Genomic DNA, 25,310 nt, shown 5'->3' with positions numbered 1-25,310 from the left:
TCAGACAATAACCCCCACCACCAAAAAAATTTCAGTTGTTGCATAACCTACTACGGCCAAGTTTTAAATATTTAGCCAATTTAAGAATGGTATAATGATCTCTAGGAGTTCCAGTATTTCATCATAGTATTGAGCATCTTCAAACCTTTGAAAATATTTTTTGGCGTGTATACCAACAGCCTTTAGTTTTCATGGACTACCCGGGTACGCCACTAAAGTGCGGGCAAATGAAATCCAGGCCTCATGCATGCCAGGCTCTACCAATGACACACATCTCCAGCTCCTCTTCTTTTTGCAGTACTGAGGGTTGAACCCAGTGCCTCTATCCCAGCCCTTTACTTTGAGACAGGTTCTAAATGACTAAGTTGCCCAGAATGGGCTCAAACTTGAGATCTTCTTGCCTCAGCCTCCCTCAGTGCTGGGATTACAGGCATTCACCACCATGTCTACCCCCCTTTCTAAAATTGTGATGAGGTTTTAATAATCTGTCAGGCTGACAGAATTTGTAATCCCTGAGCCTCAGTCTTCCAAGAAGTTGGACTTATAGGCATGTGCCATGGTTTCCAGTTGTGGGTGTGGGTGTGGGTGTGTGTGTGTGTGTGTGTGTGTGTGTGTATAAATATATGTAGGGTTCTTTTTTGTATCCTAAAATAACTGCTTAGCATCAGTCAAGATATTTTCTATGTTTTCTTCTAAAAGTTTTATGGTTTTATCTTTTATAAATAGATCTGGGTTTCCACTCAATCTTTTAATGTATGTACTTAGGGTCAAGATTTTTAAGACCATAAGGATATATAAATTGTTAAAAGATGTTGCTGGGGCCAGGGATTTAGCTCAGTGGTGCTGCACCTACCTCGCAAGCAAGGAGTCCTGAGTTTGGTCCCCACTACAAAAAAACAAACAAACAATAAAAGAAACAAAACCCACACAAAATAAAAAAGATGTTTCTGGGTAACTGGTTTACGAGTTTGAAATTTTTAAACCTCACTGCTTATTCATATTTCCTCTAACAAATATGAATTCCTTATCTATTTTGTCTCTCTGTGTTAGAACGGAAAAAGAAAATCCTAACTACATATTTTCTTTTCTTTTTTTGGTACCGGGGATTGAACTTGGGTCCTTGCGCTTGCAAGGCAGGCAGGCCACCGAACCGCTGAGCTAAATACCCAGCCCTACATATTTTCACATGGGTAAAAAGCACAAACAAGTATATTCAACTCAAATTACCTGTCTATAAGTGGGGAAATTTTTCAGAGCCTTGAAAAGCAGACAGGTGACCTCTGACAACAGACGCACAGGCATCCCCCAGGCGAGGCCCTGGCGCGTTAAATTGAGGGCACAGGCACTGGCTGTGAATTGCACTGTCAAATCCGAAGGATGATTCCTCATTCCTACAGCTACAAGCTGAAGATAAACTTTTATTTAGTGGCACATGAGAACATTATTCTTTATACAGTCTTGTGTTTGTTTTCAGTGACACAAATACTTGCTCAATGAAAGATTTTCCCTACCCTCAGCACTTATTCTTTAGGACATCAAGGTATTGCAGTAACACCTCCTTATCTAAATGCAGCCAGAAACCATCTATGTAACTAGGCAAGTTACTTCCCTTCTCTATCTCTATCTCATCTGTAAAATTAATTTTCATAATCATTTATTGCACCTCACTCTATTCAAGGTGCTACAGCAGACCAAACATTCGTAGAAAACCTTGTAAGGAAAACAAGGCACGCAAAACAACACTGTGAGAGATGTCTAAACATTAAACTGGTAACAGCCCCCATCAAAGAGGTATGGGTAAAACAACTGTCTGAGGTAGTTAGAGGGTGCTATCGTTCAGGTCATTCCAGTTAGGAATCACTCAGAAAGCACACCAGGCAGAGTGTTTTGATAGGAGCAGACAGAGATGGGGTAGAAAGGAGGGGACTCCTAGGGAAGGAAAGTGTGACAGAAAAAACATAAGGCAGACCAAAAGATGAGTGAATCCACCAACAGAAGAATCTGAAAAGTACTGTAGTAAAATATAACATTAGATAATATTGAGGCAAAACTATGGAAAACCCAGGAAACAAATGCAAAACGAGGGTATGGTTATAAGCTTAGATTCTTACTTCAACACTGAGGGACACCATGATCCATTTCATCCTCTACAAAACAGAGATCACCTCTGAGACCATTCTACTGATATTGCCATGAATCATGACTAAAATCTCTTACCTCCCTTTCTCTCTGGATGGTACTGGGGACTGAACCCAGTGCCTCTGCACTCGACTATATCCCCTACCTCCCACTTTTATTTTGAGACAGAGTCTTCCTTAAATTGTCCATGCTGGGCTTGAACTTGCAATACTCCTACCTCAGCCTCCTCAAAGAGGTGAGATTACAGGAATACATTACCATGCCTGGCCACGGTATTGGGTTTGAATTGTAAGTAAATTTAATTTCTTTTTTCTTTTTTTTGGTACTGGAGATCGAACTCGGGTCCTTGCACTTGTGAAGTAGCCACAGGAACCACTGAGCTAAATCCCCAGCCCATAAGTTTAATTTCTTATGCTACAGAAATAGCCTTTTATTGTGTGTGGTACTGGGAATGGAACTCAGGGTCTCTTGAGGTTAGGCAAGTGCTCTACTACTCAGCTACCACCCCAGTTCTGTCACATTTTTAAGGAATTGCAGAATATTACAAATAATAAAATTTTAAATGCTTCATTTTCATGTTTAATTTTACATAACTTTAAAAAAATACAAACACACACAAGATCATGGATGTAGCTCAGTGAGTGAATGTTTGCCTATCACGTAAGAGGTCCTACATTTCATCTCCGGCACCACAAAAACAAAACACACTTTCTTAAAAGAAAAATGAATAAAATCAATAAATGGAGTTGAGTTCCCTATTCCCAAACTACTAAATACTTTTGATTATATTTAAAATAAACATGGGGCCGGGGGATTCATAGCTTAGTGGTGCCATCACCTGCCTCGCAAATGTAAGGTCTCGAGTTCAATCTCTGATACCAAAAATAAACAAATACAATAAACATACTTTTCCCTAAACCAATGCAAAGACTAGCTATATCAAAACTAGCAACTTTATTTTATGCAAAATATACTTTTTTTGTTTGTTTTTTGAGACAAGGTCTCACTATGTAGTAGTTCAGACTGCCCTGGAACTCACTATGTAGCCCAGGCTGGTCTCAAACTCACAGCGATCCTCCTGCCTCAGCCTCCCGAGTGCTGGGATTACAGGCGCATGCCACCACACCCAGCCACAATACACTTTAAATATTAGATTTGGCCACCTTCAAGTGATTTTATTGTTTTCATTTTCATTCAGAAAATGAGATTTTAGGATGTGGGAATAGAGCTCTCAGTTGCAGCATCTTCAAATCTTTGAAAATATTTTTTGATGTCTGGAATTTGAACCCAGCACCATTAAAAAACAAAATCAGATGTTAGAATTTTTTTAGGAATTAATGAATATATAAAGAAGCAAAATGAATTCATATGTATATATGTGTAAGGGGGTCTGGGATTTAGCTCAGTGGTTCCACCGCCTACCTTGCAAGCACAAGGTCCTGAGTTTGATTAAAAAAAAATGTGTAAGTCCTACTTCAGACAAAATAGTACAGTGATCCTCCTCTGTCTTACTTTCTTATCACTAAGACATAATACCTGATATCCATAAATTAAAGGAGGAAAAATTTATTTTGGCTCAGTTTGTAGAGGTTTCGGTCCTGGCAGCAGAGCAGAGGGGCATGACTGAGGAGGGTTGCTATGGCATGGCAGACAAGAAGAGGGGAGAAACAGAGAGCACAATGGAGGAGGGAAGGAGACAGACCCTCACAGGGCACACCCCCAATGACCTATCTCTTCTCAAATCAGCTTTACCTCCCAACAGTACATTTAGCTAGAAATGCATCAGTGGATTATCCCCCATGATCAAATCACCTCCCAAAAGCCTCACCAATAAGCACAAGATTTTGGGGAGACATCTAGTCATTAACAGTAACATTCTGCTCCAGTCCCCCAAACACTCATGCACCTCTAAACGCAAAATACATTTAGTTTATTTCTACAAGATGCCAAAGTCTTAACAGTTTCAGCATTGTTGAAAAGTCCAGGTCCAAAGTCTCTCTGGAGATTTAGGGCAAACTCTTAGCTGTGAGTCCCTGTAAAAATCAAAAGAAAGGTAAATACTGCCAACATATAAAGGCACAGGATAAACATTCCCATTTCAAGGGAGAAATAGGAGGATAGAAAGAAATGAGACCAAAGCAAGACCAAAATTCAGTAGGGCAAACATTAAATCCCATAGTTCCGTGTCCAGCAAACCTGGATACACCGTGGTGAGATGTGAATTTCAAAGGGCTTGGTGGCCCCATCCTGCCAGTGGTTGTAGCTCCTGTGGCTTCTCTCTTGGGCTGGCTTTGCTCATTCCCTGCAGCTTTCCTCAGACAATGGACCATGTGGGGTCTCCACTGCACTTTTGGGGCACACTGCCTGGCCTCCAAAGCCTTCTGAAACCTGGGTAAAAGCCTTCCTGACCCCACAGTAAAACCAGCAGCATGTGGAAGATGCCAGGTTATGCTGCCAATTGGAGCAGTAGCTGAGCCCTTCTGCATCTTATTGGTGGTTGCAGAGGCCTGGAGTGTCTGGATGGCTAAGCAGGTACACTAAATCCTGGGGAATCAATTCTCTATCTCTAGGAGGCTCTTCTCCAACAGATTGCCCTGGAGCTCTCTTCTCAAAGCAGTCTTTCACCCTTGCACCCTTTGAGCTTGCTAAGTGAGGGATCTTGCTGCTTCAGAGATGCCCTTGAGCCATTTTTCCTACTCTCCTGCATAAAACCATTGATTGGGCTTCTTGATTTCAGCAACCAAAGCTCTCCTTTGCTCCAACTTTACCTGAGCTTCCTTTCTGGCCAAACTCAGCACTTTCTAACATGTTCCCACCAGCTCGAACCACCTATGGTAAATGCACAACTGTCCGATCAGGTGGTTTGGTCTTTTTAATAATAAAATAAAAAGTCTATAAATGGACTGTATTCAGTTAATTTCTTGACTCTGAAATTACTGCCCAAATATAAATTATTAATACTACTCCAATTAAAATTATCACAATAATTGACAAATTTATTTCATTCAATTAGTTTATCTATATTTGTGAATTTTCAAGAAACATTTTATATAAAGATGGCTGATTTGTATAGAGTGCACAAAAATGTCATAATGTGTTTGGCTTTTTTTTTTTTTTGGTACCGGGAATTGAACTCAGGTCCTTGCGCTTGCAAGGCAGGCCACTGAACCACTGAGCTAAATCCCTGGCCCTGTTTGGCTTTTTTTGTGGCCACAGAGGCACCTATTTTTTTCAGATAATTTTCAGTTAACTGTCTACTTGTGTGCATTTCCTGCCACTTTTTTTTTTTGGTACCAGAAATTGAACCTGTGCTTGTGAGGCAGGTGGTGGCATCACTGAACTAAAGCCCATTTCTTGCCAATCTAAATAAACTTTTATAAAGGAACGCTTTTTCAAGTAATTTGTGCCCATTGCATTTCTTCTTGAGTTAATAGTTTATCAATAATTAATTCTTGCCACCAACACACCTGTAATTCCAGCACTCTGGAGGCTGAGGCAGGAAGATGACCGAGTTCAAGGCCCAACATAAGTTATATAGTGAGTTCAAGGCCACCATGAACTATATAGTAAGACTCCTGTCTCAAAAAACAAAAAAATTTAATTTTCTATCCGTTAACATGAAGATCTTACGAGTATACCATTCCCAGTATACATAATACACACTGCTGTGCCACAAATATGTTGTATTACAATTTTCTTATACCACTTAAATGCTTTCCTTGGGAACTGTAATATGATGACATCTGGTTTGCTAAATCAATATCTTTCTTTGCATTATTATAATTAAAGATTCCCTGAGAAGTAGTTCAAGCTGCCTGATGGGGCAGTCAATTCAAAACAGAGCCACTGGCAGCAAGACATAGAAATTACAGCCCCAATGTGAACATGTTAAATCATTTGCCTATGCCTCTTGCTCCGGATTCTCAGGGGAGAACTGGCTAAAAGTCTTCAACAGTAAGTATCCAAGCCAGTTTCAACATTTGACTGCCTTAAAATTTCCTCTGCTAGATTAATTAGTCTGCTTCTCTTAAACTAAATCTCCCTCAAAATCTCAGGTTAGAAGCAAATGCAGACATAAAAACAAACAAAAAACTCCAAAAACTAAACAAAGACCAATGCCTGGTCTTTTCCATCTGCTTTTAAAAATAAGCATTCTGGTCTTCTGAGCTCTAACCAGAATCATCATCAAACTCAGATTATGGCATCCTAGGGTGGCATCTTCAAACTTTTCCAAACTCCTCCTGTGAGAGCCAGTTCCAAAGGCTTCTTCTGAACCACATGGTCAGGTAGTCACAGCAATAACCCCACTTCTGGTACCAATACCTGTCTTACTTCTTTTCTCAGTGCTGACACAGAATACTAACAGCCACGAATTACTGGAAAGGTTTGTTTGGGCTCACAGTTGGTAGAAATTTCAGTCCATGGTTGACTGGCTCCAAGGCCAGGCAGCATGGTAGAGGAGTGTTGTTCATGGAATGGCAGACGGGAAGCAGAGAGCCATCAAGAGAGGAGGAAGAGCCAGGTGTGGTGGCACACAACCCAAATCCCAGCACTCAGATGGCCGAGGCAAGAGGATTGCCACAAGTTTGAGGCCAGCCTAGACTACAAGTGAGTTCAAGGCCCACCTGAACTACACTGCAAGACTCTTGTTGAAAAACAACAACAAAAAAGAGGGCTGGACAGACCCTTCAGGCTACATCCCCAGTGAGTGACACACCTCCCCTTGTATTAGTCCTCATAATTCAATCACCTCCCAAAGGCACCTATGAGCACAAGGCTTTGGGAGAACATCTAGATATAAACCATCCACTCTCAAACCAAATTCTTAACTCATATTTATTCCCTGGCAGTGTTAGGAGATAAATCCACAGCTTTGTCCATAGTAGGCAAGCACTCTATCACTAAGCTAAATCCCTAACTCCTCACATAAATTCAGATGCACAAAGCAAGAGCCAATCTGGTAAAGCCAAAACTGATTTCATTTCTTAATGAGCGCACTTGACTCACTACAGAACAAGGCACTGACTGAAGTTACTTTAGTATGTCTGGTAAATAATTTTTAATAGAACTAAGTAAGATGCATGCAGTAGTCAACACTGCCTATCAGAGATGCAATTACCTTTAATATGGCAGGCATGGTTACATGTACTGAAAACGTTTCTGCGAAGAGTCTGTAGAGAGCTTCCTTCACATAACATGTCCTGTTCCTGTATCGGCTCAGTGCCTCAGAAATCTGACTCATATTGGCTCCTCCAGCAACCTGAAAAAACACAGTCCTAATAGGTTTCACTGGTTATCCCCCAAGTAGTCTTTTTTGAGCCTGTGGGGTTTGAAACAATATTAATGTGTACAATTAAGTGTTCAGATTATTCACAAGTTTCTTATTGCTTGCTTGCTTGCTTGATTGATTGATTTGACAGGGTCTCACTATGTAGTTCAGACTGCCCTGGAACTCACTGTGTAGTCCAGGCTGGTCTTGAACTCGAAGCAATCCTCCTGCCTCACCCTCCGAAGTGCTGGGATTATAAATGTGCGCCACCATGCCCAGCAGGTTTCATTTAGATATAATTCTAAAAGGTCAATTCTTTCATTAACCCCACATATACCCATGTGTCCAGAGAAGTAAAGTGTGTTGCTAATTTAAGCAATCAAGTGGCGGCAGCAGGATCAAATATAGTAACATCTTCCTGTAACATTACTGTTAAGACCTCAACTAAATGAGTAACATGTAAATTTTTCAACAATCAATAATTACGAATGCATGTTTTCTAAGTACTCAAACAGGAAAAATTACATAAAAAGACATGGAAAAGGCCTTATAAGATAATATGAAAAAAGTAGCTATTACTAGAAGTTCTTTACGTGTTTGACATTATAATTTTTCCTCTGTCACTGATGTACACACTTGAAACAGTCTATATAAATACTGGGTCTGAAAGGTAGCAGTAATCTCCTAAATCCAAATCACCCCTACTGGTCCCAAAATTCTCTCCCTGTATCTTCTTTCCAAACCATAAAAATAAAAAAATATTTAAACAAAATTAGACATGACCCAGTTTTCAGATTTATGATTAGTGAAAAAGAAGATTTCAATGGCAATGGGTAGGAGGAGGAGGACCCTACAAAGTCAAAATAAAATCAACCCCATTCTCTATCCTACCATAACTAATAACATCATCATTTCTTGATGAAATTTCACTTGACTAAACTGACAAGAGTGCTTTTAAATTAGGAACCCTGTCAACTAGATATCAAGAAATAAGACCCGGATCAATTCTATATAAAACCACCAGAAGAAATTAAAAAATAAAACCTTACACATTTCAGCTAAGAAAAAGTCTTCCCATAAACAAAGGAAAATTACAACAAAGTATTTCAATCTTAATTAGTCTCAAGATGTACTTTGGTATATGGAAAAAAAAACACAAAAATCAAAGAGATTAAACAAAAGTATACTAACTCAGGAAAGAAAAAGATAAAAACCCTACTGAATAGTCAGAATAAGTTACAAGGTATTCCAGGAAGGATAGACTTCAATGAAAATGTAACAAAGGTAGGAAAAACAGAGAAACAAGAAAGTTCAAAAGAAAAGTGTAAAAAATGGAAGAACAATGAAGATCCAACATTCTTACAACTGAAGTTTTTGCAGCAAAAATTAACTATTTGAAACCATCATCCAAGAAAACTTCAACACTAAAAGTCCTAGGCACTACAACTGTAGCTTAGTGATAGAACACTTCCCCAGCATACCCGAGGGTCTTGGGTTTGAGCCTTAGCACCAAAAACCAAACCAAAACAAAACAGGTGGGATATACTCAGTGCAAAAGCCTTAGGTTCAATCACAATTCAAAAATAAGTAAGTCAGGCATGGTGGGGCATTCCTGTACTTCCAGGACTGATGAGACTGAGGTAGAAGGATCACTTGAGCCCAGGAATTCAAGGCCAGCCTGGGCAAGATATCGAGACTGCATCTCAAAAAATAATAAAATAAAAAAATAAAAAATATGGCAGAATAGAGGCCACATGTATCAGTGATGCCAAGAAATGCGTTTTATCATTTATTCATTAAAAAAAATTTAATTGGCTCAAAAATCAAACTCCAACTATATGCAATAAGACCATATAAAATAGTGATTTTAAAAGTATAAAAATAGGGACAGGGATTTAGCTCAGTGGTTTCACCACCTACCTGCCTGGCAAACACAAAGTCCTGCGTTTGATCCTTGGTACCAAAAAAATTAAAGAAGCACAAAAATAAAAGGGCAATCTTATATCAGAAAATGTATAATTCAAGATTCAGGCAAGACAAAGCCAAAACCTTATAAATGCTGGTGATAAAAACCCCTAAAATTCACAATAGCAATAGGATGATTACAAAAGCCTTTTCAAACACCACAAACACCTACATAAAACAGACATCACAGGAATTGCAAGGAGACTCAAACACAACACTTTTAGTATAAGATGGATCAAGTGGACAAAAAGACATCCTCTAAACAAGATACACCAAATGGACCTTACAGCTATACATTGAACATTTTAATTTAATTAAAAAAATATTAATTTTGATCCCCAGCACCACCAAAGGAAAGAGAAAAAAAGTCAAAGGAGCCAGCTTGGAGGAGCTCTTATTAGCCAATATGAGACAATTTGACCACCAAAACAATTAAGGACATATGAATTATATAGTACTGAAAGCCACAGGAATCAACGAGTCCGAGTCCGTAGTAAGTGTAGGTTGAACAGAGAGATGGAGAAGGAATAGAATGTGAACTGATAAAGCTCACTTTGCAACTATCACAGGAAAAGTTAGTTCAGAAAAGAATGGGCCGGGGATTTAGCTCAGCGGTTCGGTGGCCTGCCTTGCAAGCGCAAGGACCAGAGTTCAATCCAATATATATATATAAATATTATTGAATATATTAAATAATGAGACTGGGAGTGCAGCCCAGTAGTAAGGACACTTGTTTGACAAGATTTGATAACCAGCATCACAAAAAGAGAGGTGGGCTGTGGAACAGCTCAGTGGCAGAGCACTTGTCTAGCATACTGGAGATCTTGAGTTCATTTCCCAGCACCACAAAAACAAATAAGCAGCAGTGCACACCTGTAATAGCAGCAATTCAGGAAGCTAAGGCAGAATGATCAAAAGTTTAAGGGCAGCCTAGGCTACATAGCAAGTTCAAGACCAGCCTGGACTATATAGTGATACCCTGTCTCAAAAAAACAAAACAAACCAACAGTGGATATATTCTAAACTAAAAAAGTGGCGATCATATGGATTTCAAGAGATGAAAGAGAAACAAAGGACATGCCAAGACATGCCAGACAGCTTCTGCACTGTCTGCTCTTTCATGGGCTTCCTGCAGCAGATGCCACTACAGAACAATCTTCAGAAGGGATTCTTCTATATCCCATCAATGATCAAGTACCATTTCCCAGCAAATGAGAATATCCCCTGCTTTTTATTACTAATGGTGGCCTTTCCATCCATTTTAAGTGTATTAATTCCATATTGTCCATTCTTATTTTGGGTATAAGAAAAACATGTAGTTGGATATTGCCTTTGGTTTTCCAATGCTGTAAAAAAATACTAGAAGCTGGATAATGCAAAAGAAAAGGGGTTTATTCAGCTCACAGACATGGATGTTCAAGAACAGGGCACCCATACCTACTCAGCCCTGGAAAGTACTCCTAGCTGTAATGTGCAGGTCATGTGAGAAGATATCCCAGGATAAGACAGGAAGCCAGAGGACAAGGAGAGTCCAGATCTGCTTTTATCATTTCTTTTTTCTTGTAGCATTTGGGATCAGACCCAGGATCTTGTGTATGCTAAGCAAGTGATCTACTACTGAGCTCCATTCTGGGAGGGGTGGCTATTGAAACAGGTCTCACCATCTAACACAGCCCAGATTGGCTTTGAATTTATTATCCTCCTGCCTTATCCTTCCAAAAGCTGAGATTCTGTGTGTGCCATCAAGCTCAACTTCCAAAAAAAAAATTTTTTTTGTACATTATGTAGTCAAGGTTGGCCTTGAACGTGAAGTGATCCTCTTGTAAGTCTCCCAAGTGCTGAGATTACAGGCATGCATCACCAAGTCCAACTTCAAAGCACTTTTAACTGCTCTTTTAAAAACTGTTTTGTCATACCTTGGTTGAAAAACAGTGCTATCCACATACTCTTATTGATTCAGCCTCTCTCCTCACCCTGGGGAATCCAACCCAGGGCCTCATGCCCGCCAGGCAAATGATCTATCACCAAGCTACTCCACCCTCTATTTACCTCTAAATAGGAGGTAAAAAGTACAAGTTTTAGCATCATAAAAACATGGATACAGGTCTCAATCTACTACCTAAAGAGTTAGTCACATGATTCCAAGCAGATCTTTTGCTTCCCTTTCCTCATCTGCAAAACTGGAGGATTAAAGGAGAAAACAATGAGGGCAGCATGATGTCAGTCATATACAAAATAATATGTACATGGCTGTAATTATCACTGTTGAGCTAGCAGACAGAGAGTTGGCATGTTATATTCCCACAACTTATCAAAGTAAGTGCATAATTGTTACAGACTTTATGTCTAACTAATAGTACAGATTCTGGTGCACAGTAAGAATTTAATAATGTTCTGAACAAACGAAACAAAACTTGTTTTAGATAAGAACAAACCTTTAAGCCTTGCTTTGCAGTAAAGAAGTCAGAATAACCAGCATCCGTAGCCAAGAGTCCCACAAACTGCATTGCAGGCCGCTGCTGTATGAACTGTTCTACAGCTCTATCAGTGATGTAACTGCTCCCAGAAATATCCAGGGACACAATATTAGGCAGGATATCCTTCTGCTGTAGCAAATGAAAAGCTAGGTCTGACCTGAATTGCTTGTGACCAGAAATATCAAGGTGAAGCAGACATTTAAGTTCGCTGATGACTGCAAAAACCTGTGGTTTGGTCATGGTCAGACATTTCAAATAGTGCATTGTGAGAGATCTGAGTCGATCCTTACAGGTAAGGAGTGCAGAGATGTTGGTGACCTGAGTATTAGAGATATCCAAGTTTTCCAGGTTTGGTAACTGAGCAACATTAGCCAGATCTTCACTATGAAAGCAAACATTGAAAACACTTAAAGTGCGAAGACCAGTGAGCTGACCAAAGGATAGCGGTCTTGAATTGGGAGGGACACTTGTTGAGTCTAGGAGGAGACACCGGAGGTTTTGCTGGATCCAGCTACTGCTGCACAGTCCACGTATGATGTCTGGGACTGGAAGGTCAGAGTGTACTGCAGTAGCATCCACTTCAGTGAGCTTCTGATGGCAGAAGTATTTAATGAAGGCAGTGGCAGAGATTTTTGCTTTCTGGATTTTGACCTGCTTCAGGTTCATTTGGTTGCCTTGGAAAATGCTTGCTGTCTTATCGGTCAGCTTTCCTGTAAGAGAAGCAGAACTAGCTGGTACTGACTACTAAATCGCACACCTCTTCAAGATCCATGTGAGAATGAACAAGGACAGATGCTATGTGAGGCCTATAATCCCAGCACTCTGACAGGGTAGTGCAAGATGGCAAGTTCGAGCACAGCCTGGGAAACTTAGTGCAACTCTCAAAACCTAACAAAAAAGGACCCCTCCCCCCAAAAAACCTACTTAGAATCTTTGCAATAAAAAATTTTCTGTGATCGCCATAATCACAAAAACATGCCCTAAAGACTCTGGCGGGGGGGGGGGCGCGGGCACGGGACTACTAGAACTAATACGCAAATTCAGCAAAGTTGCAAGATACAAAAATAAACATTTAAAAATCAGTATCTTTTTACATACCATGTGTTATCTGAACTAGAAATCAAGAAAGAAATACAATACCTAGGAACAAATTTAAGCAAAGAGGTAAAATATGAATGTAAACTATAAAATCCTAACGAAAGAAATTAAAGTAGAAGCAACTTCATCCTCCCAGAAAAAAATCCCAATAGCCATAAATATTTTGAGCTAAAAGAATAAGCAGGAGTCATTGCACTACTACAAAGCTGCAGTGATCAAAAAAGTATTGTCTTCTGGCTAACTTGGGAGGTGAAGGCAAAATAAAATGATAGTTTGCCGGGAGAGGTGGCACACGCCTGTAATCCCAGCACTCAGGAGGCTGAGGCAGGAGGATTGCTATGAGTTCGAGACCAACCTGGGCTATATAGTGAGTTCCAGGCCAGTGTCAACCACACAGTAAGACCCTGTCTCCAAAACCAAAAAACAAAAAGAAAATGACAGCCAGTTTGAGGCCAGCCTGAGTTACATAGTGAGTTCAAGACCAGCTTCGATTATACAGTGGGTCCCTATTACAAAACGAACACCCCACCAAAAACCCCTAGCAATAATATTAAAAAGTCTTTTTTTAATAAAATGGTAAGTGATTTGAAAACTGGAGATCTACATGTAGAAAATGAAACTAACCCCCCCACCCAGTTCTTACCTGTTACAAAATCAACTAAAAAAATGGAGAGCTGAGATTACGAAACTACTGGAAGAACAGAGTGGAAATGCTTTAGGACACTGGAAAGACCAAGCAATTTTTGGATAAGATCCCAAAAGGACAAGAAACAAAGCAAAAATAGGCAAATGGACTTACATCAAATGAAAAAACTGTTCAACAAAAGAAACAACAGAATAAAAAATCTGTAGAACAGGAGAAAATAAGCTGGGCATAGTGGTACACAACTATAATCCCAGCATTGTGGGAGGCTGAGGCAAAAATATTGCAAATTCAAGCCCAACCTGGGCAATTTAGCAAGATCTTACTTCAATATAAAAAGTAAAAAAGGGACTGTGGATGTAGCTCAGTGTAAAGGCCTGGGTTTGATCCCCACCACCACTTAGAAAAGGAATATTATATGTATGAGTAGACTATACAAGCAGCCTTATTACCTTGCCAAGCCAGCATCCCAAGGAACCGGTCAGCTACTTCTTGTGGGAAATTCCAATGTTCTGGAAGGCACAGCGTTCCATCAGGTCTTTCAGGACACAACTTCTCTAGATTAGCAATCAGGACATTCAGGCAAGTACTGACCAATGGGTAAGGTGATGCTTCTTCCTAAAAAATAAATCCCAAACTTGGTTGGAATAAATCTGGAAATATTCAACATAAAAGAGGTTGTGCCATACAGGTATGTTCCTGCTCTAATAAAGATGCGCATGTAATAAAACCACCTTATCAACCATTAACTGAAGGGAAGAATTTATCTGTTGTAACTATGGAAAAAAATTAAGTTCCTTCAATCCTTCACTAGTCTGTGCCAGTCACTAACAATAGAGAAATGAATGAAACAAGAGTTCCTACCCTTTTGGAGTTAACAGCCTAGTGGAAGATTAAATCAAGGAATCTCACAATTTCAACACATCTGGGTCATTTTAATCAGAGGTCACATGGACATCTACTTAGGATATATTTATTCAGCTACTAATCTGTGCCAGAGAGTAAGAAAGCCTATCTGTACTCCCTCCAAAATGGTCACAACCTAGAAGTAGAAAGGAAATTACACTCACAGCTCTAGAAGAGTTAGAGGGAGGAGACAGACATGTGGCCCCTTCCCATGTGAGATGGAGCAGCACTCACTGACTCAACAGGCGCAGCACTGCACTAGAAAGACAGATGGGGCGACACACCAGACAGACTGCCACCTTTCCGAGAGGCTTCAACACCAAACATTATCACTGATTCCTGCAGCACTCTGAACTCATTAAGTTCCCTCTTGGGAGCTGGGAATGGAGCTCAGTGATAACAGCACTTGCCTTGCAGAAGCCCTTTGTTCTATCCCAACCACCACAAAAACTTTTTAAAAAATCATAATCCATCTCCATCACTGCAAGGAGTGGAAGTAAGGTCTGGGTATGCCTGAGAAATGTCCTCAATGTTCACTAATTTCATTCCCCCATATCTACCAAAAAAAAAAAAGCCAGGCAGTGGATGTGAGTCACTGGTGGTCCAGGGCTTCCCTAGCATGCTTGAGTCCTTGGGGTCAGACCCCAGCACTGCAAAACACAAACCAAACCAAACCATAGAAAAACAAGCCCTCTATCGGATCCTATATCCCCTTCAGTTTCTTTTCACAACCGAACTTCTCCAGGAAATTTACTCTACATGCTATAATCACTTTGCTCCTTGCTGTGGTGAGAGGTGTCCCTCAAAGTTCATGTGTTGGAAAACCAACCTCAAATGTGACAACGATGAGACAGGGGACATTAAAGAACTGATTAGATAAAGAGGGCTCTGCTCTCAAGAATGGATAAATATCATTATTTTGGGAGCGAGTCTGTTATTGTGAGAGGGTGAGCTCAGCCTTTTCTTTTTCGGTGTACTTTGAAACAGGTCGCACTATGTACTCCAGACTGGCCTCAAACTCACCATCTGCCTGCCTCAGCCTCAGAGGCGTGCGACACCACCGCTCTACTCTCCACCTCTCCTACAGGCAGGCAGGCAGGCAGGCAATATGGGATGATGCAGCAACATGGCCCTGGAAAGACCCAGGCCCCCAACTTTGTGTCCCCAGTTATCTCTTTTCTTTGTAAATGACCCTCTCAGGCTGTAACCCCACACCCACTGCAAGTTCAAGGCCAGCATGAACTACAGAGGGAGACCCTGTCTCAGATGATCTTATGGCAGCATCAAGGGACGCTGAGGGGAGCTTTGTTTGTTTTGTTATGGGTGCCAGAAATCAAAGCCAAAACTTCCTGCGCTCTTCCAAGGAGCTACAGTATATTATTCCTTTTCTTTGTTTGAACTGAGGTAAAATTTAAATATAATCCCCTAAAAGTGGTGTTTTGTAGTATAGCCTTTTTTTTTCCCCCTTTTGGTAGTACCGATGATTAAACTTTGGGTCTTTAAACTAACATACATGCTCACACATTTTATTTTTTATTTTGAAACAAGATCTCACTAAGTTGCCCAGGGTGGGCTCCAACTTGAATTCTCCTGTGTCAGAGGGTAAATTCAAACCTACCCTATACAATTTAGGAACTTAGCAAGACCCGGTCTCAAAAGAAAAAAAGGGGTTAGAGATGTACCTCAGTGGTAGAACAACCCTCCTTGGGTTCAATCTACTCTACCACAAAAATAAAATGCTGTGCTCAGTGGCATATGCCTATAATCCCTGCACTTTTAATCTTATCAGTTGACTATAGTTTTGTCCCACCTTAAATCTTCCTCACCTGGTAGCTTTACTCAAGAAAACATCCTCAAGAAGGCCAGGGAGTCAGTGGACCACCCACTTCCAGACCCCTTTCTCTTAGATAGAAGGTATCTTTCAATAAATTCTCCCCATCTTAACCGCCACTATTCTTAGATATTAGAGAACACAAAGCTGGGCATTTCAGACATCTAGCAGGTTGGGAGTTATAATATTTTCTTTATATTATTCAGAGGTCCACGGGTCAGGTGCCCTATGTCAACATGATTTTTTAAATGTAGATTTTTGTACATGAAAAATAAGATACCCCATGAAAATAAACCCTATTCATCTTTTGGAGCAAAAATTAGTATAAGACCCAATATTCTGGGGAAATCCAGATAGTATGAGATAGCAGTGACAGGACACAGGAAGGGCACAAACACTAAGAACCCCCCCACCAGGCGGACACCACACCCCTGCATTCACATAACAAAAAGGGGGTCTAGAAGCAAAATACGCTCCAGCTGTGACTCACTACCCTCACCCACTCTGGTGAATTCCAATACCACAGACCTTGGAAACGTGCAGGAATTATTTGGATTCATTTTTCTTTTTTTCCCCTATCTTGTGCTAATATATATATGTTGTTTTGGTTTTTTTTGCTTGTTTGTTTGTTTGTTTTTTCGAGACAGGCAGGGTCTCACTATGTAGTTGAGACTGACCTGGAGATATGTAGCCCAGGCTGGTCTTGAATTTACAGCACATCCTCCTGCCTCAGCCTCCCGAGTGCTGGGATTACAGGCATGCACCACCACGCCCGGTTTTTACTCTCTCTTATTTTATTCTTTGTCTGCCACCCTTACTTAACTCTATTTTCTTTTATTCTTAAAATGGATCAGTTATCTTTCTTCATCTTTCTCTTTTTCAATTTTTACTTCTGCCCTTTCTGCTTCCATGTTTATCATTTCTATTTAACTTCATGAATTTTAGCTGTTTAGCTGATTCTACTGCATTATCAGTGAATTCTCATGTTGCCCAAACTAGCTTTAAACTACAGGACTCCAGCCATCCTCCTGCCTAATTAAGACTAGAGGCACATATGCCCCAGAGCCATGGCTCTCACATTTTTTGTCTTAGGATAAACTATTCATACTCTTAAGAAACAAAACAAAACAAAACAAAACAAAAATCTGGGTTCTTTCTGACAGGAGAGATGGCACATGTCTGTAATCCATTTTTTGTCTTAGGATAAACTATTCATACTCTTAAGAAACAAAACAAAACAAAACAAAACAAAAAAACTGGGTTCTTTCTGACAGGAGAGATGGCACATGTCTGTAATCCGAGTTCTTAGGGAGTCTGAAGGAAGAGGATCTCAAGCTCGAGTTCAGCCTAGGTGAACTCAAAACCCTGTCTCAAAAGTAGTAGTATTACAGACAGCACAGCGAGGCAGAAATATTACAGGCATTTAGATAGGGCTAGGCCCTTGAGAGTCAAGAAAAGTAAAAATACATTACAACTGTAGTTGGAGGCCACATCTACTGGAAGTCAGGCCTCAAGAAAAAGATGAAATGACTAGGCCTAAGGTTAAGTGGTAACATTTGGTCTAATGAAGTCTGCATAGGCATCAGTCACCTCAGTGGGTCACCAAGACCCTCAGACTCATCCCTTCCTGAAAAGTTCTTTGTTCCTTCCACGTACATTTGCATGTGACTTGCTTCACCACTAGATCAAAGTTACCTAAGTGACTAGACTTAAAATCTTTTCGATTGATCAAAGCTGTAACTCATGTTGTACTCATGTGGCTGTGCTCTATAAAACTTCCCCTGAGAAGTGGGGTCCCTGCAATTCCAATTTCGGGTCCTCTCTCCTCTCAGGAGCTGTATCTTTCCCCTCAATAAATATTTCCTACTCTTAACCTCCTGTCCTGCCTGGCCTAAACGAAATCCTCTGAGCAAACACACACAGACCTCAGTGAACAACAGCCTCCTCTCCATAAACAGAACAGAGGGCCATAAAGAAAATTCAGAATGGAACATAAAATCTCCCCGGTGTCAGAGTCAAGTATAATGCACACCTGCGCTGACCATCTTCGGACCCTTACTCCTAAACATTCCACTCTACATTCCTTAGCCCCTTCTAAAAACCTATATAAAAGACTAATTTCTCTTCCATCTACCTCACTACTGAAATCTACCCTTGTTTCAGTCCTTGTTCACATCCAGACAGGAATAAAGCCTTTTCTTTTATAATGGCTGTATCCTCTCGTGTGTCATTTGTAATGCCTCTATTCCTTAGAATTCATTTTTCAATTTTGGGGAACACGAACTGGCACTGTGAACGTCTAGCAGGTTGGGAGCTGTAATATTTCCCCTATATCATTTCCTGTATCAGTAGGGAGTATTTGCCCAGCTTTCATGAGGACCTGGGTTCAATTCTCAGCAACCCTGCCATACACATAAGGAAAAAGAATTCTATTGACAACATTCACTGCATTAGAAATTAAAAGAGAAATGCTTAAAGTATGTATAATTCATTCAGAAATATTTTTAAACCCAAACCCAGATGCTACTGCACACATCTGCAGAGTCCCAATGACTCATGAAGCTGAGGCAAAAGGATCACTTGCCTATGAGATTAAGGACAGCCTGGGATATAGTGACACTGGTCCAAAACAAAACAACCCTTCAGTATACTAACATTAAGAAAAAAAATTTTTAATAGCTCTATTTTCCAATTTAGATTTAAAAAAGGCTGGGTGAGAACAGCAGCACTGTTTTACATTTCTGCCAGTGTCACAAAAGTGTGACTTCAAGGATAACGAAATCTCAGGGACCCTGCCGGTCCTGGGCCCATAACACTCAATTAAAAAGAGGAAGGAATAAAAAAAAAAAAAAAAAAAAAAAAAAAAAGCAGTTAGAGCCGGGGATTTTGCTCAGCAGTTTGGTGGCCTGCCTTGCAAGCTCAAAGACCAGAGTTCAATCCCCCATACCCCCACAAAAAAGCAGACTGGACCTTGCTATCCACCAAGCCTTAGGTTCTATCATCATACCACAAAAAAGAGGGAGAAGAGAAAGAGACACTAAGAAAAGTGATATATACTATTGGGGACCAGGCTTCATGACTTGGGTCCCTTAGAGTCCAAAGCTGATATCAACTTGCTTCAGGAACAGAAAAGTTAATTAAAAAAACTAAAGCTTTCTGGCTGTGTGTGGGAAAACCCATAGGCACAGCACTCCTAGGGCAAGATAACTTCTGCTGAGGACAATTCATGGAACACAGGCAACTGGGTAGAGGAAAGGATCTGTACCCACTAATCTTGTTCGCTGTTACACATTTACTGGCAATGATTGCTCCTCAATGATGCGTGATTCCACCCTCCTGTGCTTTTTTTTTTTTTTTTGGCTTTCGTGGTTTTTTCGTTTTTGTTTTTGTTTTTTTTTGGTATGGGGGTGGGGTGGGAGATTGAACTCAGGACCTGCTCTTTCTTGCAAGGCAGGAGGCAGAACCACTGAGTTAAATCCCAGGCCTCTGGCTTTCTAATAAAAGTGGGTCAACCTGGACACTACTGAGTGCACCCACTAGAAGCACATCTCCCTCAGGACTCCCTTGCATTCTAATGTACTGTCCCTGTCTCTTTTACCCTTTCACTGTACCCTCACTCAGGTGACTGGGAATTTGATAAGCCCCCGATAAAATACCATTCCCAAATATGTGTATAAAAAATACACTTCTCAACAAGACGGGGGTGTGGCTCAGCAGTACAGCACTTGCCTACCTTACTCAAGCAAAAAATATTTGGAACAACATATCAGTGTTACAGGAAACACAATTCAAGTGTTTATATTAGAAATGCTTATATTAGAATTGAAAATTGCCTTAAAGTGATTAAAAGAAAAGTAAACACTAAATAAACTGAAGATTAGGAAGACATAAGCAGAAATCAATGAAATGGGAAATATGCACAATGTTTTTTTTATCAAAAACAAGTTTGTTCTTTGAAAAGATGTAATGCAGCCAGGCTTTGTGGTGTATGTCCGTAATCCCAGAACTGTGGGAGGCTGAGGCAGGAGGATCTCAAGTTGAGTCCAGCCTGGGCAACTCAGCAAGACTATTTCTCAAAATAAAAAATAAAAATGGGCTGGAAATGTAACTCAGTGGTAGAATGTCTTTGGGTTCAACCCTCAGTACCACAAAAATGAATAAATAAATAAATATGAAAAAGTAAAGTTTTAATGCTATTATAAAATTACAAGGACAATCCATAGGTATAAGGCTTAAGGGAAGGAGAAAAACATAAAATTATTAACTGGGAACAAACAAGGAGTTAACATTATAGAATGATGCACTGAAAGGACTATAAAGGAATCCTATGAACCATCCTACCCTAATGTGATTACTTGGATGGGCAAATTCCTGGAAAAATGTGTTACCAACTCAACCTTTTCTTTCCTTTTCTCTCCCTCCTTCCCCCACCCAAATTCACCATCCTCCAACTTCAGTTAGAATCCAAAGTGTGTGCCACCACACATGGCAGAACATTGTCTTTTTGACGCACTAACCCTTTTAAAAATATGAAAGTATATAAATAGTTCTACATAATTAAATTCTTCTCTCAAATAAATACATATAATTTATAACCTTCTTTTAAAGAAATTAAAATCTCTAATGCCAGACAGGTGTAATCCTGTAATCCCAGCCCCTCAGGAGGACGAGACAAGAGGATTCCAAGTTTGAGTTGCCCGCTGTAAGGGCAACTCAAATACCTGAGTAAAAAAACAACATGTATGTGGCTGGCATGTGTGCTGGGAGTTAGTTTACCTTGTATTTTCTTACCAAGTATTTCTTTCTTCACTGTTCCTGTTGTTTGGACCTTAAATATAGTCTCACAGTTTCTGGAAAATTTCAAAAGTATTATCAACTCTATTCATCCTGAACACAGCTTCTTTTCAGAATGGTCTTATTGCCCAAATGCTACAAACACATGATGTCTGGATCTTTAGAAATAGTAAGTACTGAAATACTTTGAAACTGAACAAAAATGCTGTTCAGCATGGTGGCACACATCTGTAACCTCAGCTACCCAGGAGGCTGAGGCAGGAGGATCACTAGTCACAAGTTGGAGGCCAGCCTAGGCAATGCAGAGAGACCATCTCAAAACCAAAAGCAATGGGTTAGCTGAGTGGTAGAGTACTAACTTGCCTGACAGGCTTGAGGCCCTGGGTTCAACCCCTAGAACTGCAAACAAAAATTTTTTTACAGCTATTGATTTCCCAGTAAGGAAGGAGTAATTAAGAAACTGCGCGGTTTCTGTGATAATGTGGAATGACAGGTGCAGTACTTGTACTGGCAGACTAATAGTGGGTTCTCCGATGCAATCTTCAAGTACAGAATTCTACTACAAGGTGCCTGGTTAGTGCATCTGGTGTATTCCTGAAGACAGGCTATTTATAGGCAGGCTGGCAGAAATTAATGGCAGTCCAGTGAGGATACAGTAGATAAATCCAAGAAGATAGATTTGTTAAGAAACTAGGAACACGTCAATTTATAAAGAATGGACATTATGTTAGGAAAAGAAAATTTCTGGGCAGGGGATGGGGAGGTTGAGCTCAGTGGTGCTACTGCCTGCCTCACAAGCACAAGGACCCAGAGTTCGATGCCCGGTACCCCCCCTCAAAAAACCCAAACAAAAAAGAAAGAAAATGTCTGATCATGAAGTCACAGTTTAAGACTTAAAAGTAAACCACAATCATCTCTCAGTTTATTATAGACTGCTCTGTTATTTTATCTATGAAGATATACGCCCTCTTTTTAAAACAAGCCAGACCCTACCAGTAAAGTATGCTTTTTTGGTTTTGCTGGTGCAAGAATATGTGTTGATAAAGGAGGTTGTTTTTGCACTTACTACCTTACAGAGTTTATGAAGTTCCACCTTCATGGCTGACTATGTATAGAAGATAGCCATGTATCAGCTATGTATCTTACAGGCTGCCTGAGCCAGCATTATAATTTTTTTTTTTTTTTGCACCACAGATCGAACTCAGTCCTTGTGCTTAAAAGGCAGGTATCGGAACCACTGAACTTTATAAATCCCCAGCCCCTACCAGCATTCTGATTTTGGAAGAGGTGGGTTTTACTGCTTTTCCAGATACAAGGCTAATAAACCAATTAAGAAAATAATTTGATTCATATTGTTTTGTTTTTTAAGATAGACTCTCATTGTATAGTTCAGGGTGCCCTGAATTCACTATGTACCCCAGCCAGGCCTTGAAACTGCAGTTATCCAGCTGCCTCAGCCTCCCGAGTACTGGGATTACAAGTATAAACCAACACAACTGACTGAAAATAATTTATTTCAAGCAATTAAAATAATTGTAGTTTAATGGTGTCTGTTTATTTGGTTGCACAATTTAATTGGTAAAGTCTGTCACCCTTTAGAAAAGGAAATATAAAACAGATGGCTCATATAGCCACCTGTGGTCTCACAGAAACTGTTTTTGAGATAAAAAGGAGCAAGATGTAACATGTACTAATTCCCCACAATGAATACATTTATTATGTATTCCAAACATATACTAGTAAAAAGCAAATTAAAAAAAATAAATAAAAAGTATCATGGGTATGGGGATTTAGCGGAATGATTCTACCGCTGCCTCAAAAGCACAAGGACCAGAGTTTAATCCCCAGTGCCCCCCCAAAAACGTATTATGAACACTTTTAAAAAGAGAAATTGCTTCTCTAGCTACAGTATCAAAGTTAGGTCTGCCTTAAAAGATAGCACTGTCTTAGTACTCTGCTCTCAACCCCCACCCTTTGCCAAATAATGTTCTGCCTTTAAACAGATGACTGTTAAAGATAACCCTGAATGTACCCGTTTCCAAGTGACAATGTTGTATTCTTGTGATTTAGGAAGCTGTCTACAGCTGCTAACATTAACTCTAAGAAACAATTACACACTACTTTTGAGAAATACACATATCAACCTCCAGGGCCAGGGATTTAGTTCAGTGGTGCCCCTGCCTGCCACAAATTTGATCCCAGTACAAACAAACAAAAACAAAAAAACAAAAACAACAACAACAACAAAAAACCCTCCAAAGTTTTGATAAAGGGTAGCATTGAAAAATTTGATAAAATTTACCAGCAAAATCGAATGAAAACAATTGCAGGCCAGCTTTTTGAATGGGATGCATGCATACAATCCCCTTCTCTGGAGGCTGAAGCAGGATTATGACAAGACCCTGCTTTCAAAAAACAAAAACAAACAAACAACAAAAATTAAGTCCCCAAAAAAGATTGGGGATGTGGCTCAATGGTAGAACGCTGGGCTCAATCCTCAGTGCAAGGGAAAAGGAAAAAAAAAGCAAATAGCAAATAGAACCCTGTACAACAATGATACATCATGACAAATGGGGTTTATTCCTGAAATAAAGTTAAAATGACCCTCCAAAAAAAGCATCTGAAAAAATTTAGCACATGTTCAAGATTTTAAACTCTAAGCAAAGCAAGAATAGAATAAAACTTCCTGAATGTCATGGAGAGCCTCTATCAAAATACCTACTGCCTCGAAAGCACTAGGTTCTGAGTTCAATTCCTGAGACAAAAATAAAACAAAACAATTAATTACCTACAGCCAACATCATACTTGGAAGAAAAAGCTGTCAGTGGTAGACTTTAGTAAATCTTCTAGGCTCATGGTTCAAACCCCAATACCCATCACAAAAAATGAAGAGATCATTTTTTTCCAGGTGACTGTAATCCCAGATACTTGAGAGGATGAAGCAGGACAGAAAGTAAATTCAAGCTCTGCGTGGGCAACTTAGGCAGGCTATCTCAAAAAATTAAAAAAGCTGATGTTGGGCCTGAGATTTAGCTCAGTGGTTCCACTGCCTGCCTCACAAGCACAAGGACCCGTGGTACCAAAAAAAAAAAAAGCTGATGTTGCTCAGAACCAATAAATAAAGCTGCTGATGTAATTTAGTACAAATAAGTAAAAATTAAACGGAAAGATTTAGAATATCAAAAATGTCCTTTCACCACTTTTCCTTAATGTTACTGAAAATCTTGGAAAATGCAAACTTAAAAGACATTAAAAGAATAGACTGAGGGCCGGGGATTTAGCTCAGCGGTTGGGTGGCCTGCCTCACAAGCACAAGGACCCGAGTTCAATCCCTGGTACCAAGAAAAAAAAAAAAAAAAAAAACTGAAATGGTAAAAGTAGAGCTGCTTTATTTGCAGATAACAGGACTATAAAAAACCAAACACCTACAAAAACTAGAGAAAATACTGGGTATTTAGCTCAGTGGCACTGCGCCTGCCTCTCAAGAGCAAGGTCGTGAGTGTGATCCCCGGTGTAGGGTGGGGTGGGGGTTACTACAGAAAATAATAAAACTTTGGCAAAATTGGCAGATAAAAAATCGAAACAAAGCCGGGCGTGGTGGCGCACGCCTGTAATTCCAGCACTTGCGAGACTGAGGATCGCTGTGAGTTCGAGACCAGCCTGGGCTACATAGTGAGTTCCAGGTCAGTCTCAACTACATAGTGAGACCCTGTCTCAAAAAAACCAAACAAAAAAAAACCAGACACACACAAAACAAAATCGAAACAAAAAAGCCAGTTTATGTATTTCTACATATAACACAAATCTGTTTGAACTTTAAAACGTATTTCCGGGGCTGAAGGTGTAGCTCAGTTCAGAATACTATACTTCCTTCCCTGTGTACTAACTGGATTGATCTTTCCTAGATTCTGATTTTTCTTAAAAGGGTGGGTGGTTCCTGAGTGTGGCTGACTGGATTCCGGCCTCCGAACTTGGGAAGTACAGAGCCAATCAACTCAGCTTCAGGTTTTGCGTCTTCCTACATCAGTGAAGTGGGATGCGCAACGCCCACGGAGGATGGGAGACACTCGTTGCCTTGGAAACGGGCAGCTTCACATCCCGCAGGCGCAGAGCGCACTTCTCCCTCGGTTCGCATTTGCGCCCCGGGGAGGGGGCGGGGCCCCCCGTGGAGCCCTGAACCTTAGTTC

General features: G+C 40.2%; 1 protein-coding gene across 5 annotated transcripts in view; it reads right to left on the bottom strand.

The window, feature by feature from the left end:
• Zyg11a (zyg-11 family member A, cell cycle regulator) overlaps positions 1 to 25,310 on the bottom strand; it is a 43,856-nt gene that overhangs the window by 18,073 nt on the left and 473 nt on the right. For 3 of the 5 annotated variants that reach the window (XM_010610340.2, XM_010610341.2, XM_010610342.2), the window contains exons 2-5: positions 14,044 to 14,209; positions 11,809 to 12,560; positions 7,259 to 7,399; positions 1,228 to 1,404 (exon numbers count right to left, since the gene is read on the bottom strand). In XM_010610340.2, the coding sequence (XP_010608642.1) occupies positions 1,228 to 1,404; positions 7,259 to 7,399; positions 11,809 to 12,560; positions 14,044 to 14,209 (1,236 nt within the window). Of the gene's footprint in view, positions 1 to 853; positions 887 to 1,227; positions 1,405 to 7,258; positions 7,400 to 11,808; positions 12,561 to 14,043; positions 14,210 to 25,310 lie in introns of all 5 variants that reach the window. The other 2 variants (XM_033767821.1, XM_010610343.2) reach the window with 2 other exon arrangements.

The sequence above is a fragment of the Fukomys damarensis genome, unplaced genomic scaffold, assembly GCF_012274545.1.
Source record: "Fukomys damarensis isolate Sample0158 unplaced genomic scaffold, DMR_v1.0_HiC HiC_scaffold_23, whole genome shotgun sequence".
NCBI lineage: Eukaryota > Metazoa > Chordata > Mammalia > Rodentia > Bathyergidae > Fukomys > Fukomys damarensis.
This window is presented reverse-complemented; position numbering and strand designations above follow the sequence as displayed.